The following is a 12,491-nucleotide window of genomic DNA, read 5'->3' on the forward strand; positions in this document are numbered from 1 at the left end:
CTACTGCTTTGGTTGACTCTTTAAAAAAAGCATGAAAATCAGCTAATCGTGTGAAGAATTGAAATATGATTCGAGTAAAATAACAGTTTTAAAGCTGAGAGTCTTAACTAGCTGGTAATATTAAAGAGAAGATCAAAGTTGAGGAAAATGATTTTAACATTACGGTATATTTACATTATATTTTCGAGGATCTGTCGGTATATTTTATCGATAATTCCGCGGTTACACAGTTGCGCATCTCTAATTTACACATTACGCAAAGAATTTTATTTTTGTTTATTAAAAATGTCGCTGCTCAGCGCCTTTGCCAGGTGAGTGAAGATTCTGCAGCCCAACCACTGACTGACCCTACTTTCGGTCATAGATTAGGATTACAGAGAGGCGGAGTAGCCAGCTCCGTCGTGGCACGTTGCCTGCACACCACACCTGTGCTCTGTGCCGAACCGCTTAAGAAAAAGAAGAAGCTGGACCCACAGGTTATCAAGCAGAGGGAGGACCGCAGAAAAAAGAAGATTGAGAAGCAGATTCGTCGGCTGGAGAAGAATGCGCGACAGCTGAAACCGGTGGAGGAGCTGGAGGTGCCACTGGAGCTTATCGACGAAAAGGAGTAAGGATGTCCCGTTGATTGGAATCTGCCAATTGGTGCTACAACTTGTTCTCCATTCGTTGCAGCAAGCGGCAACGAAAACTGACGACATTGGGCAGCGCGGAAGTGGAGGAGCGCGCCCTGCTAAAGAAAGAATGGGCCCGCTACAAGCACGACGAGAGAGTGGCCGACTTCCAAATCATTGACCGCCTAGTGCAGTCGCAGAACAAGGCGCTGGAAGAGCTGCGCCGCGAGTCCGAGGACCTGTACCAGGCAGCCATCGAAGTCGACCTGCAGCTGCTGCCCGTAACGCTGAAGGGCCCCGTCTCCACCCCACCCATCAAGAACTACGCGAGCCCCGATGGCGACTACATACACCAGTCCATGAAGTGGGAATGAGTCCCACAGCTGTTAGGGACTGTGTGCATGTTAGGGTGTTGGGTCAAAGATTATTGTTGTTGCTTACATCAGAAATACAAAGAATAGTTAATTAATCACCCATTACCCAGCATTCCTTTATCTGCTCTCGCAGTCAGCACTTTTCACACACGGCGTACGGCTCTTGTTTACCTTTAGTCGGGGCTTTCCGGCAGTGGCAATTCCCGGATTCTGTTTCGCTGTCGGTCATGTCAGAGGCATTCTGTTGGCTGTTGATTTGGTTCTATCTGCTGCCCTACGAAGGCATGTAAGTAGGGGAGCCCCACCAAAAAGGAAAGTTTATTACAGTCGGACATTTGGGCAGGTGTGTTCCCTGCAGCGAACAAAGTACTGCCACAAGGCCAAATGGCTCGTCCTCCCTTGGCATCCGCTGTGGGAACAGCACTAGTTACCTACAGCTGGGGGAGTTCTGCACGCGGGACAATGCAGAGGACCAATGCCAGCCGGGACTCATGTGCAGCTGCCACAAGTGCATGGGCTGCACCAGCTCGGGCATCTGCCTGCTGGATCTCTGTCCCTACTGGATGTATTGAGCAACGCACACATTATCGGTTGTTAGTGTCTGGATAACTCGATGCGTTGTGTGGCGGATTTATTATAATCGTCTGTGGAGAACATGAATAAAGCAGGCGAGACTGCACTGCAATCAGCATTGCTCCCGATCGCTGGTGACTGGTGGCTCCTTGCAGGCAAGGATCGCAATGCAGAGGATTGACCTTTTGGTTTTTTGGTGAAGTTTCGACATAAATAGTGGAAGTGGGAGACGCGTAGATGGATAGCCACAGTGTACACCACTCACATGTCAGTGCAGTACTGTGTGTGTGGGGATCTTAATGGTGCTGGAGCTTAGGATGGCGTACTGCTAGCGGTGGTCTTGGCTGCGGCCTGCCTTTTTTTGACGCCCCAGTTGTACACTCGCGCCATGTTCACCTCTGTTGTGGTTATTTGATCGCTGCAAATTTGAAAGACAAAGTCAAAAGGCATTGCAAATGGAATGGGATCTGCTACTGACCGTAAAAAGTCCTGGTCATGCTCCACCGACTTGAGATTGCCCACGGCTGATGTAACGTTTTGCTTGAGCAAGGTTTCGGCCTCGTCCAGCGGGTACTCCAGCATCACGCTGGCTCCGAGCCAGAGGTAGACTGTTTTTGTGGGCGGCACCAGGGTCTTGATGAACACCTGGTCACTAAGCAGGAATTGTGTTTCGCGCTCCTCATCCTCCTTTCGCAACACATTGACCATCTCCAGAGAGCGCTCCAGGTCGGGAATCTGCGATTTCAGCTTCCGGCGACGCGCCTCGAGGTTGTACGCCATAAAACGGTACTTGCCGTGCTGCTCGTCCAGACGCTGCAGCACCTTCTCGCAGTTTTCGTTCTCGGGCTGGGTCATGAACGTATCGATCTCCTCCTGCAAACAATACGCAGGCAAGGATTAATTCAGTTTTTCCATCGCAGGTGCAGCTGCAGTTTCGCAGCCACAGCCAATAGCCAAGAGCTAGGTTAGAATCCACCCACTCACCAGGAATACTGCCTCCGGTATGCCGGCAAAGGTCTTTTGGTTTTCCGGCAATTTGGGCATTTCCACCGAGTCCATGATGCCAGTCATCTTGTTCTGCTGCTCTGTTTTCTTTCAATTTACAATTAAATTTACAGCAGGAGGGTGCTATGCTATGCAAAATGTCGATAAGATGACTCAAGCTATCGAAACACAGTGTGTCCACATCGATAGTAGTCTAGTGCTTGTCATATGGCTAAGGCCGCCTATCGATAACATTGCAACGAATTTACATCGCACATTTTTAAACTTTTGATATTTAATGCTAAGATATTTCAGTTTATTTATATTTAACGCAAATATTAAAAAGAGAAATTGGACTTCAGATGTACCAGGAATTGTATCCCCACTGTATGGCAAACAAAAGAAGAAATTCAGATAGTATAATCTTTTTATGAATTAGCAAAACTTACGGACTATTACTTTTAACATCAATTTACATACTAACTCATGGCTTTTCCGGCGGCACTCAATTCCTCTATGCGCTTTACCAGTTTGTCCTTGGTCGCGGACTTGGGCAACTGTACACCAAAGTGCGTTTCGAGAATGACCTGCAGCTGGGCGACCGTGCATCTGGTCAGTTGCTCCTCCGCGATCAAAAACTCGACATATGGGTAGCTGTTGATTTGCTCCGCATCGATTTTGGGCAGCTTTGAAGAGCTGGCGCCATCCGCGGGATCTTTGGCCGGTCGCTTCTTGGCCGGTATCACCTCCTCGTCGAAGAGGCGCTCGTAATCGGGAATATATTTTTCAATTCGTTTGTCCTGCACCTTGGTGTCCAGTACGTCGAACGCCCTGCTTTCCGTCGTAATGTCCAGGGACATGGCGAGCAAATTTGCCTGCAGGTAGTCCAGGCTGGGATCATTGATCAGGTTTGGCTGATAGTCGATCCGCAGCCTCTTGATGATCTTCTGGAAGAAGTCCACCTTCTCATCGCTGGCCGAATTGGCGGTGTTGTTCCAATCGCACATGTCGATGTGGCGAATGTGCTTGGCCTCCGGCAGATAGACGATCTTGAAGCCATCTCCGCAGAGCTGCGACCGATACGTCTTGGCCTCCGACTTCTCCACCTGAACGGGCACCAGGGCGACATAGCGCGGAATCGACTTGCGCTTGGACATGAACAGGGCAATGATGATCTTCTCTCGCTGCAGGCAGCGCTCCCACAGCCCGCGGAACAAGCGCTTCGACCCGATGATGCTCTGATCGTCGGGGTACATAAAGTTCGAGGGCTTGCTGTAGATAACCTCGGGCAGGGCTGAGCGGTGCTTGAACCCCAACAGCTGCATGTGCGGCTTGTGCATGTCGCGCAATATGTTCATTCGCTGCATGGTGATCTTCAGTGGCTTGTCGCCCAAGTCGAACTTGTACCAGCCATCGCACACCTTTATCTGACGCTCGTGCTTGACGACCTGCGTCTGCTCGTCGAGTTTGCGCACCATGATCTGCCGCTTGGTGCTCACCACGCTGTTGTCGCGCCGGATGATCTGCACCTTGCGCGGAAGCGCTCGTCGCTGAAAGTAGTTGTAGTACTGCACCGACATGGACAGATTGGGGCCCAGATGGAAGGCAAAATGGCCCAGGCAGCGGCGCAAGAAGTCCTGCTTCAGCTTTCGATCCGCCAGCATCTCGCGCAGCAGTGAGGCATCGGGTTCCACGAACGAATCCATGTCAATGGCTGCAAGAAAATTAATGATTTGATTTAGTCGACTCCGGACACCTGCTTTCCGTTGCTGTGTTCTGTGAGCAGATCCAAAACCGCGCGCAAATTCAACTTCACTTGGACGCGGGTGAATGATGTGCTCCAATTACTCTGCGAAGTCTTAAAACCTCCAAGGCGAACTCTGGACGCCAAGGAGGGGAACAGACTTCGGATGGGATTGATGTGTACATATGAATTATTCCACTCACCTCGCGACAGGGTGATGAATTCCTTGTAAAATGGTTTGTAGTCAAAGTCGTCGTTCATGGGGATGACATGGAACTCAAACTCTTTGCCCTCCAGATCGATGGCCTTCTGCAGGGCCGCCTGGAACTCGTTGCTCGACGGCAGATGCGGCGTGTCCACATCCGTCACGTACACAATCTTTGCGTTGTTCAACTTCTTGCCGCACTTCTCCAGCAGTTCGATGCACAGCCGGATCATGAGATCGAATTTCCCACTGCCAAAGGGCTCGGCCAGCCCGTACTCGCTGGCAAACTGATCCTCTACCGTTGCCATAAACTCCAAATAATGCTCCACAATGGGCTTGGTCAACTGTCGCAGCGGCAGGAACACGGCACAGTTCTCGGGCACAACGATCGTCTCCACGCTGGAGGCCTCCAGCGGCAGCGGGCTGTGCTTGGTGTTGGCAAACACCAGGCCTATGAGGTCTTTGTCGTTGACCAGCATTCCCGAGATGAATGCCGTGCGTATGATGTTCAGCGCCTCCAGCAAGCGCGTCATGCCGTTCGTCTGGAGATTGGCGTCCACTACAAAAAGGATGGCCTCGCGCCCATGGTAGTCGCGCTTCATGGCAATGTCCTCCTCATCCTCGGAGCCGGACACCCAATCCAAATCGTTCGCTGGGTCCCAGGTGCTCATCCCGAATTTTATTTAATTTTCCGCGAATTTCACAAGCGGCAAAAAAAGTAATCGAAGCTAATATCGGGTATCGAAAACGGCACAGTGTTTGTAAACAGTATGATCAGTATTGAACAGCGAGGGAAGCCCTCACATGTAGAAGGCCGCCGCCGGTTTATATTTTTGTAACCAGTTGATATTGATATTTTATTATTTAGCGTTTAGCTTAACGTGACAATAACAAACGTGATGTCGCTTCAATTTCAAAACGACTGCGGCGATTCGGTCAAACTGGCCATCATCGAGGAGCTGCAGAACCTTCTCAGCGCGAACACCAACGTGCTGCAGCAGGCGGAGAAGCGAATAAAGCAGCTGGAATACACGGAAGGTGCGTAATTTGGCGGGCAGAGGGCTTTCTTTGGGTTGGGTGGGGTTGGTTTCCTCGTGTTATACAAATATGAAATTGCAGGCTATGGCGTCTACCTGTCCGAGATCATAATGAATCAGTCGCACGAGCTGCCGCTGCGGCAGATAGCGATCGTTATGCTGACCCGCTACGTGGAGAACCACTGGACGGATGTGAACGCGGAGGGCCTGAAGAACGACAAGGCGAACAGCTGCATGGCCAGCGAGCAGGCCAAAGCGCACCATTCGCAACATATTGCCCAACGGGCTGTACGATCCTAACTCCAAGATACGCTCCTCTGTGGCCCACACCATATCCACCATTGCCTCCACCGACTATCCGCACGGCTGGACGGAGTTGTTCGACATCATTGTAAAGTGTTTGGGCGGCAACGAGGACTCTATTCACGGTGCCATGCAGGTGCTGCAGGATTTCACCTACGACGTGGAGCAGATCAAGGAACTGGGTCCCGTCGTCATTCCCGAGGTGTATCGCATCTTTGACTCGGAACAGAACTACTCCATCAAGACGCGCGTCTCGGCCATACGCATCCTGAAGCCTCTGTTCACCTCCATTGCGGCTCTGATCACCGACAAACAGGAGCAGGCGACGATGATGAACTCCATCCTCAACAATTTCATGGACAAGCTGTTGCACTACCTCAGCATGAATAGCGGAGCGGGCTCCAATTTCCTGCTACGCTCAGAGATTATCAAGGGTAAGTAATCACACACTCAGCATTAGCATTATCCAACTCCCTCTTCCGTTGCAGTCTTCACGCACGTGGTGAGCGATTGCTCAAAGTACATCAATCCGTTCATGGAGCGCATACTGCCCATCATCTGGCAGCTGCTCACGCAGATAGCCGAGACGTATGTGAAGGTGTCCGTGAACCAGACAGAGCCCAATCCCCTGCCCAGCGGCGACAACGAGGACGATGACGAGCAGACCAACTTCCAAACGCTCATCATCCAGATCCTCGAGTTCATCAACTGCATCGTCACCTGCAGCAAGCTGCGGGGATGCATCAAGAACGTGCTGGCAGATCTCATCTACATCACCATCGTGTACATTCAGTTGAGCGAGGAGCAGCTGGAGGACTGGCAGGAGGATCCCGAGAAGTTTGTCGACGACGAGGATGACGGCGGCGTGGAGCTGACGGTGCGCATGTGCGGCCGCGATGTTCTGCTGGCCATCAACGATGAGTTCGGGGCGAAGGCCATACAGCCACTGCAGGAGGCGCTGGGCAGGCACTTCAGCGTGGCCGAGGCGGAGAAGGCGGCCAACAATCCCAACTGGTGGAAGATCCAGGAGGCCTGCATGGACGCCGTGCACGGCTTTCGTGACATCATACTCGAGGGCGACTCCAAGTTTGATCTCCTCAACTATCTGACCATCGTGCGGAATCTTCTCGTGCACCAGGAGTCGCCCCACCTGGTGGGTCGCGCTCTCTGGACCCTCAGCACCTACTCCAAGTCGGAGCTGTACAACCCCCAGATGGTGGCCGAGATCCTTGACGTTACACTGTGCAGCCTGTCGCCGGAGAAGACTCACATCCTGCGGATCAGTGCAGTGCGCACGCTGCACGGCTTCCTGCAGGCCAACGAAGCGACCGAGGGCGAGAAACGCACGCTGCTGGTGTCCAAGCTGCCGGGTTTCTTTGACGGCATCATGGCTCTGGTCTCGGGCTGCAAGGCCACTGTCCTGGCCCTGCTCATGGAGGCACTTACGGTCATGATTCAGGTAGGTCGAATCAGAGTCCATCCAACGAGGATTCGTAATGCCAGTTTTCTCTTGCATTCTTGCAGTTTGATGCAGACTTTGCGTATGCCGTTCACGGCAAGGTTACTCCGCTGGCCATCGCCGTCTTTCTCAAGTATGCCGAGGACCCGTACGTGCTGGAGAACGTGCAGGATCTGATCAAAGCCCTCTGCCAGCGTAAGCAGTGCCTGGTGCTGCTGCAGGAGAAGTTCATTCCGACCATCGTGAGCATCCTGGGGCTGCCGGAGAAGCACAACACCGAGAAGCAGGACATTGCCCTGGACGTACTCAACACGATTGTCAAGTACACGGAGCCGCCGCTGAGCAGCGCACTGCTGGAGACAGCCTTTCCGGCCGTCATGAACTGCCTTCTGCACACGGACGATCACGCGGTGATGCTGGCCGGCGGCGAGTGCCTGCGCAGCTTCATCAACGTCTCGCCCGGCCAGATATGCAGCTACAATAACGGCGAGGGCGTCAACTGCATCATGCAGGTGGTGGCCACCGTCCTGCTCAATCCCATGAACAGCGAGATGACGGCTGCCGGGCAGATCGGGCGTCTGGTCATCACGATCATCACCAAAATGGGCAGCATGCTCGGCCCGAATGTGGACATGCTGCTGAAGGCTGTGATCAGCAAAATGCAGAACCTGGAGTGCCTTAAGGTGATCATGAATCTGGTCCTAATCTTCGCCCATCTCTTCCTCACCCAAATGGACGCCGTGCTCAACTTCCTGTCCACTGTGCCGGGGCCAAACGGGGAGCCTGCCATGCAGTTTGTCCTCTCCAACTGGCTGTCGCGCCAGAACTCCTTCTTCGGCATGTACGAGCGCAAGGTCACCACCATGGCCCTCTGCAAGCTGTTCGAGTATGGCGTGGCCACGCAGGACAATCGCCTGACGAGCATCACCTACAAGGAGCTGGTGGAGGATCCCAACGATTCGCGCAGGCGCACCCGCTCCGTGGCCGCCGCTACGCAGAAGTGGGCCACGATTCCTGCCCTCGTGAAGATCTTCAAGGTGCTGATGTCCGAGTACCAGCACTTCCAGGAGAGTAAGACGGACGAGCCGCTCACCGACACCGACGACGAGGAGGGCGAGGTCGAAGACGAGGCCACCAGCTCGGCCCAGTCGCGTTTCATCTCCGACCTGTACGTGGAATACGACAAGGATAATGTAGAGGACGAGCTGCTGCTCAAGGAGCTGCTCAAGGAGACCAACTACACGGGCGACATTGCCGAGAATCTGCAGAAATTCCTCACCAACTTCACACAAAACGAACACTTTCCCAGCTTCTACGAGCATCTCAACGAGGCGGAGCGTCTCATTCTGCACAACAAGCTGCAGCAGAAGTAGTCAGAGAGAGGATCCATCATAGAGAAGACAGAGTCAACATTGTGTTAATCGTATTTATATATTGTTAATAATCCTTTGATTAAACACAGTTGTATTTTTCCTACGCCACGCCACTGAACGGGTCAAAGGGTTACAAAAATTCATTCAATCATGGATTATCTACAAGTTTATGCTGTTGGATTCTTCAGAGTGCCACCTCATCGTTTCGGAGCTTGTGCTGTAGTGGAATGTCGGGTTTGTAGGCATCCTAAAGAACAGCAGAACGGATCATTAAGACGAACATCAATCGAGGGAGAGGGAAGATAAGTTTTTGCTACTTGCCAGTGGCTTGTCAGAGCCAAAGCTAAAGAACCTTCGTATGCAGGGTGTCAGCAGTACGGGATCAACTTTGTTCGGATTGTTTCTGCCAAACGCCAGGGAGCCGAGCAGCGCCACAATAATGGTGATCGAAGCGCCGAAGGTTGTGTACCACATGTACGAGATGCGGTACAGTGGAAAGATGTCCCTTTACGCGAAAAGAAATTAGCATAAAGTGGGAGACAGACGAGACCCTTCTTTGGCTTACTCTGTGGCTGATCCTGCCAGATGGAGACTGCTGTTGGCCGCACTCGTGGCGGTGAGATTGAATCTGTAGTCGCACTGCTCAATGTTGAGCGGCTTCGTGTTGTAGCTAATGGCACCCGAGGCAATGGCCCACTGGGCATTGAGGCTTACCCAGGACATGGCTATGACGCCCATGATGCCGCCCAAAAGAGCGCTCTGTGGGAAACGAATTCAAGACTGTAGAATCAGGAGAACACCTGATGGGAGAGACGAGACTCACATTTCCATTGATCCAAGGCAAAACAGGCCAATGGTAAAGATGCCAAAGAGCGGGCCATTTGTGATGGCCTCCAGGCTCATGGTCAGCTGCAGGACTGTGCCCATGTGCTCCACCACATAGACGAGGCAGACGCAGAGGGCACCCACACCGACGACCACCAGGCGCATGATCCAGTTGATGGACGAGCTGGAGAGCGGCTGCTTAACGTAGGGCTTCACAAAGTCCTCCAGCACCACCGCCGACATGGAGTTGAGGCAGGTGGAGAGCGAGCTGAGGGCAGCACTGAAGACGCCTGCTATGAAGAGGCCCGTCATGCCGGGCAATTCGCCCAGCGTGTCCATCACAAAGAGCGGCAGCAGTTGATCCCGAGCCTTTGCCAGCTGTAAGATTAGCAAGAGATTAGCAACGAGGCGGCGTGGAGTGGCGCAGTCCTTGCCTTGGTAGTGAGCGGATCACAGTTCTGGTAGGTGGCATAGATGAGCAGTCCATTGTAGCCGCACAGGGCCATCAGGATGAGGACACCCACGCAGAAGATGAACAGAGCCTTGCGCGCGTCTGCGAGCGTGGGCAGTGCGAGGTATCGCTGGATCATGTTCTGGGAGACGGCATTCGTCTGTGTCCAGTACACAATGCCGCCAAAGAACAGGCACCAGAACGTGTGACGAACTGTGGGATCAATGCTGAGGCTGCAACAGGAGTGTGGAGTGGGGATTGGTGTTTAAAGCAGGCAAGGAAGGAGTTTCTTCACTTACTCGGGCGCCTCCAGGCGATCAGTGTTCCAGGCTCGCTCCAGCACAACGCTCACACCGCCTATGTCAATGCTGCCCTTGATGGCCACCAGGCAGAGGGCGCCCAGCATGGACACCGCCTGCACCACGTCCGTCCAAACCACCGCCTTGAGCCCACCGAGGCTCGTGTAGAACACACAAATGATGCACACAATCGGCGTGATGGTGTGCACACCAATGCCCGTCACCTGGTTGAAGGCCAGCGCCGGCACGTAAATCACGATGGGCAGATAGGCGACCTGAAGAGACATTGTAAAAGTTTTAAGGCTTTTCATGGCACCAACTGCCGATCTTTTTTATCAAATCTTAGCATCTTATTTATATTTTCAGATAAGCTCAATTTTGGGCAGCATCGCTGCCAAGTGGTAAGTGCTGGCAGTTGCCATCAATGGATGGAATCAACTTCCGTTGCATATATCTTCGAAGTAGCAAACTAATTTAATGTTAAATATATGCATATATGTATAATGTTTTTGTTGTACCAACAGGTGCCTGTACTGGTGAGCCTTGACATTTTGTCGGCCCTAAAAAAGGTTATAAAACGCATCAGGCAGAAGCACAAGAATGACTACTGTACGGCCTTTATTGCAGAACTCTGCACAGATATTTGAATCCGATGGGCATATGGGATTTATGGTATTATATGTGGGCTGGGTTTTGCCAATTGCGATCCCTAGACAAAACACCAAAACGAGCAAGGGCGAATTCGCGTCACTGCGAATTCCAAACACGAGAGCAAACGCAAAGAGAAACGAAGGAGAGCGAGATGAGAGCGAGAGCGTTCAACCGATCGGCGAGAGAACGCTGAGAGGGGAGTTTCTATCCAACCTCCGACGTAAAAGGTTGTGTGCGAGACCAGACGACGAACGACGCAGATATCTAATTCTTGTACCGTTATACCATACTTAATCACTTATTAACTATTACTTATAAACAATAAACATAAACCCCCACATATATGGCACTTGGTTGGAGCAGTCAGCGTGCAGCAGCTGTATGGCTGTACCGTAACAGCCCAGAAGTAGTCTGGAATATTTAATAATCTCTTCCCGGAGATACCAAGATGTCCACCAATTGCGGTGCATGATGGAGAGATACTTTAAATATTTTAAAGCTCCATTCATTTGATAAAATAAGCGGCAGTTTCTGGGCTAACTTATTTGTATTTTATTTGATTTGATGGCCTTTCGATACTCACATTCATAACCGCAAACATAATGGAGCCGTAGAGGCGCAGGCGGCGATCGAAACGAACTTCCAGATACTGCAAGCAAAAAGACATAGAGGAAGTGAAGTCTGCTTATAGATTCCTGTAGATTCGTGCTCTGTGCGTGCTTGCCTCGTAGGTGGATGTTATGTTTAGATCGTGGAAAACCGGCAGATAGAACACGCCCATCACAATGCCCATGCCGACGACGCCGAAGGCCACGTAGAGGTACTGCACGCCATAGGAATACACCTCGGTGGGCAGTCCGAGGAGCGTGATGCCCGATATGAAGCTGGCCACCAGGGAGAAGGCAATGGGAATCACCAGCATCTTGCGACCGCCGAGCATGTAGTCCGCCTCGGAGACGGACTTGTTCATGAAGCCGAAGTAGATGCCAATGCAGATGCATAGCAGGAACATGGCCACAAATGCCACATAATCTGGCCACGAGAACCGCTGCAGCTCGACGAGTATCTCCTCAATGTTGTGCATCTTGTGGCACTCGATTCTAACTAACGAGGAAGGAAGAAGGACTAAAGGTTTATCCAACGAAGCGCGTCCAACGCCTAGCTCTGTCTCCGATTAACTAAGCGCAGGCCCATCTAATGCTCGCTGGCTCCTCTGGCTGTGATTCAATTCAATTTCGCTCAATTATCAATTGTCGAGCAATTTAGTTTTTGGACACAGAGGCGCTGGCGCTGGCACAGGCACAGTCACAGTCACAGCAGCACCCACAACAAATCTGTGCGCACATGGGGCAGAGGCTAAGCCGGCGAGTGTGGCCGAGAGTGTAGGAGAATTACGACACTTCAGTCTCCAGTTGAATCATGGACGCGACCTTAGAAAGTCCGGGGATTAGTCAACATCAAACAGTGCTCCCGGCAGACACTGCGCATTGACATAATCTTCACGAATCAAGATCTCGCAGAGATCTCTCCCACAATGACGTCGAGCGTAAACAATTATGTCACCGAACACTCTGAAGAACTTGAGAAAAAGAACCAAACCCA

The 12,491-nt window shown here is 51.9% G+C and overlaps 5 protein-coding genes across 5 annotated transcripts; 2 read left to right on the forward strand and 3 right to left on the reverse strand.

Moving 5' to 3' along the window:
* Positions 1–222: 222 nt before the first annotated feature.
* On the forward strand, positions 223–1,088 carry LOC117898360 (39S ribosomal protein L40, mitochondrial). Its single transcript, XM_034807695.1, has 3 exons — positions 223–311; positions 365–607; positions 673–1,088. Exons 1-3 carry the CDS (start codon positions 286–288, stop codon positions 983–985), a joined length of 582 nt encoding a protein of 193 aa, XP_034663586.1. The 5' UTR covers positions 223–285; the 3' UTR covers positions 986–1,088.
* Positions 1,089–1,579: 491 nt separating this feature from the next.
* LOC117898359 (prefoldin subunit 3) lies at positions 1,580–2,709 on the reverse strand. Its single transcript, XM_034807694.1, has 4 exons — positions 2,543–2,709; positions 2,037–2,431; positions 1,847–1,976; positions 1,580–1,814 (listed from the first exon to the last, which is right to left on the reverse strand). Exons 1-3 carry the CDS (start codon positions 2,627–2,629, stop codon positions 1,871–1,873), a joined length of 588 nt encoding a protein of 195 aa, XP_034663585.1. The 5' UTR covers positions 2,630–2,709; the 3' UTR covers positions 1,580–1,814; positions 1,847–1,870.
* A 246-nt stretch (positions 2,710–2,955) lies between these two features.
* Positions 2,956–5,236, reverse strand: LOC117898348 (ATP-dependent DNA helicase 2 subunit 1). The gene is made up of 2 exons (XM_034807679.1): positions 4,490–5,236; positions 2,956–4,256 (listed from the first exon to the last, which is right to left on the reverse strand). The coding sequence occupies exons 1-2, from the start codon at positions 5,160–5,162 to the stop codon at positions 3,022–3,024; spliced, it is 1,908 nt and encodes a 635-aa protein (XP_034663570.1). The 5' UTR covers positions 5,163–5,236; the 3' UTR covers positions 2,956–3,021.
* Positions 5,237–5,281: 45 nt separating this feature from the next.
* Positions 5,282–8,771, forward strand: LOC117898341 (importin-9). Its single transcript, XM_034807671.1, is given in 5 exon segments — positions 5,282–5,529; positions 5,611–5,780; positions 5,782–6,265; positions 6,320–7,290; positions 7,356–8,771. Coding segments are annotated over 5 exon segments (3,072 nt in total). The 5' UTR covers positions 5,282–5,390; the 3' UTR covers positions 8,664–8,771.
* On the reverse strand, positions 8,703–12,455 carry LOC117898350 (sodium-coupled monocarboxylate transporter 1). Its single transcript, XM_034807683.1, is given in 9 exon segments — positions 8,703–8,910; positions 8,985–9,168; positions 9,229–9,422; positions 9,487–9,506; positions 9,509–9,866; positions 9,923–10,172; positions 10,239–10,513; positions 11,473–11,538; positions 11,614–12,455. Coding segments are annotated over 9 exon segments (1,770 nt in total). The 5' UTR covers positions 11,974–12,455; the 3' UTR covers positions 8,703–8,847.
* Positions 12,456–12,491: the final 36 nt, after the last annotated feature.

The sequence above is a fragment of the Drosophila subobscura genome, chromosome O, assembly GCF_008121235.1.
Source record: "Drosophila subobscura isolate 14011-0131.10 chromosome O, UCBerk_Dsub_1.0, whole genome shotgun sequence".
Taxonomy (NCBI): domain Eukaryota; kingdom Metazoa; phylum Arthropoda; class Insecta; order Diptera; family Drosophilidae; genus Drosophila; species Drosophila subobscura.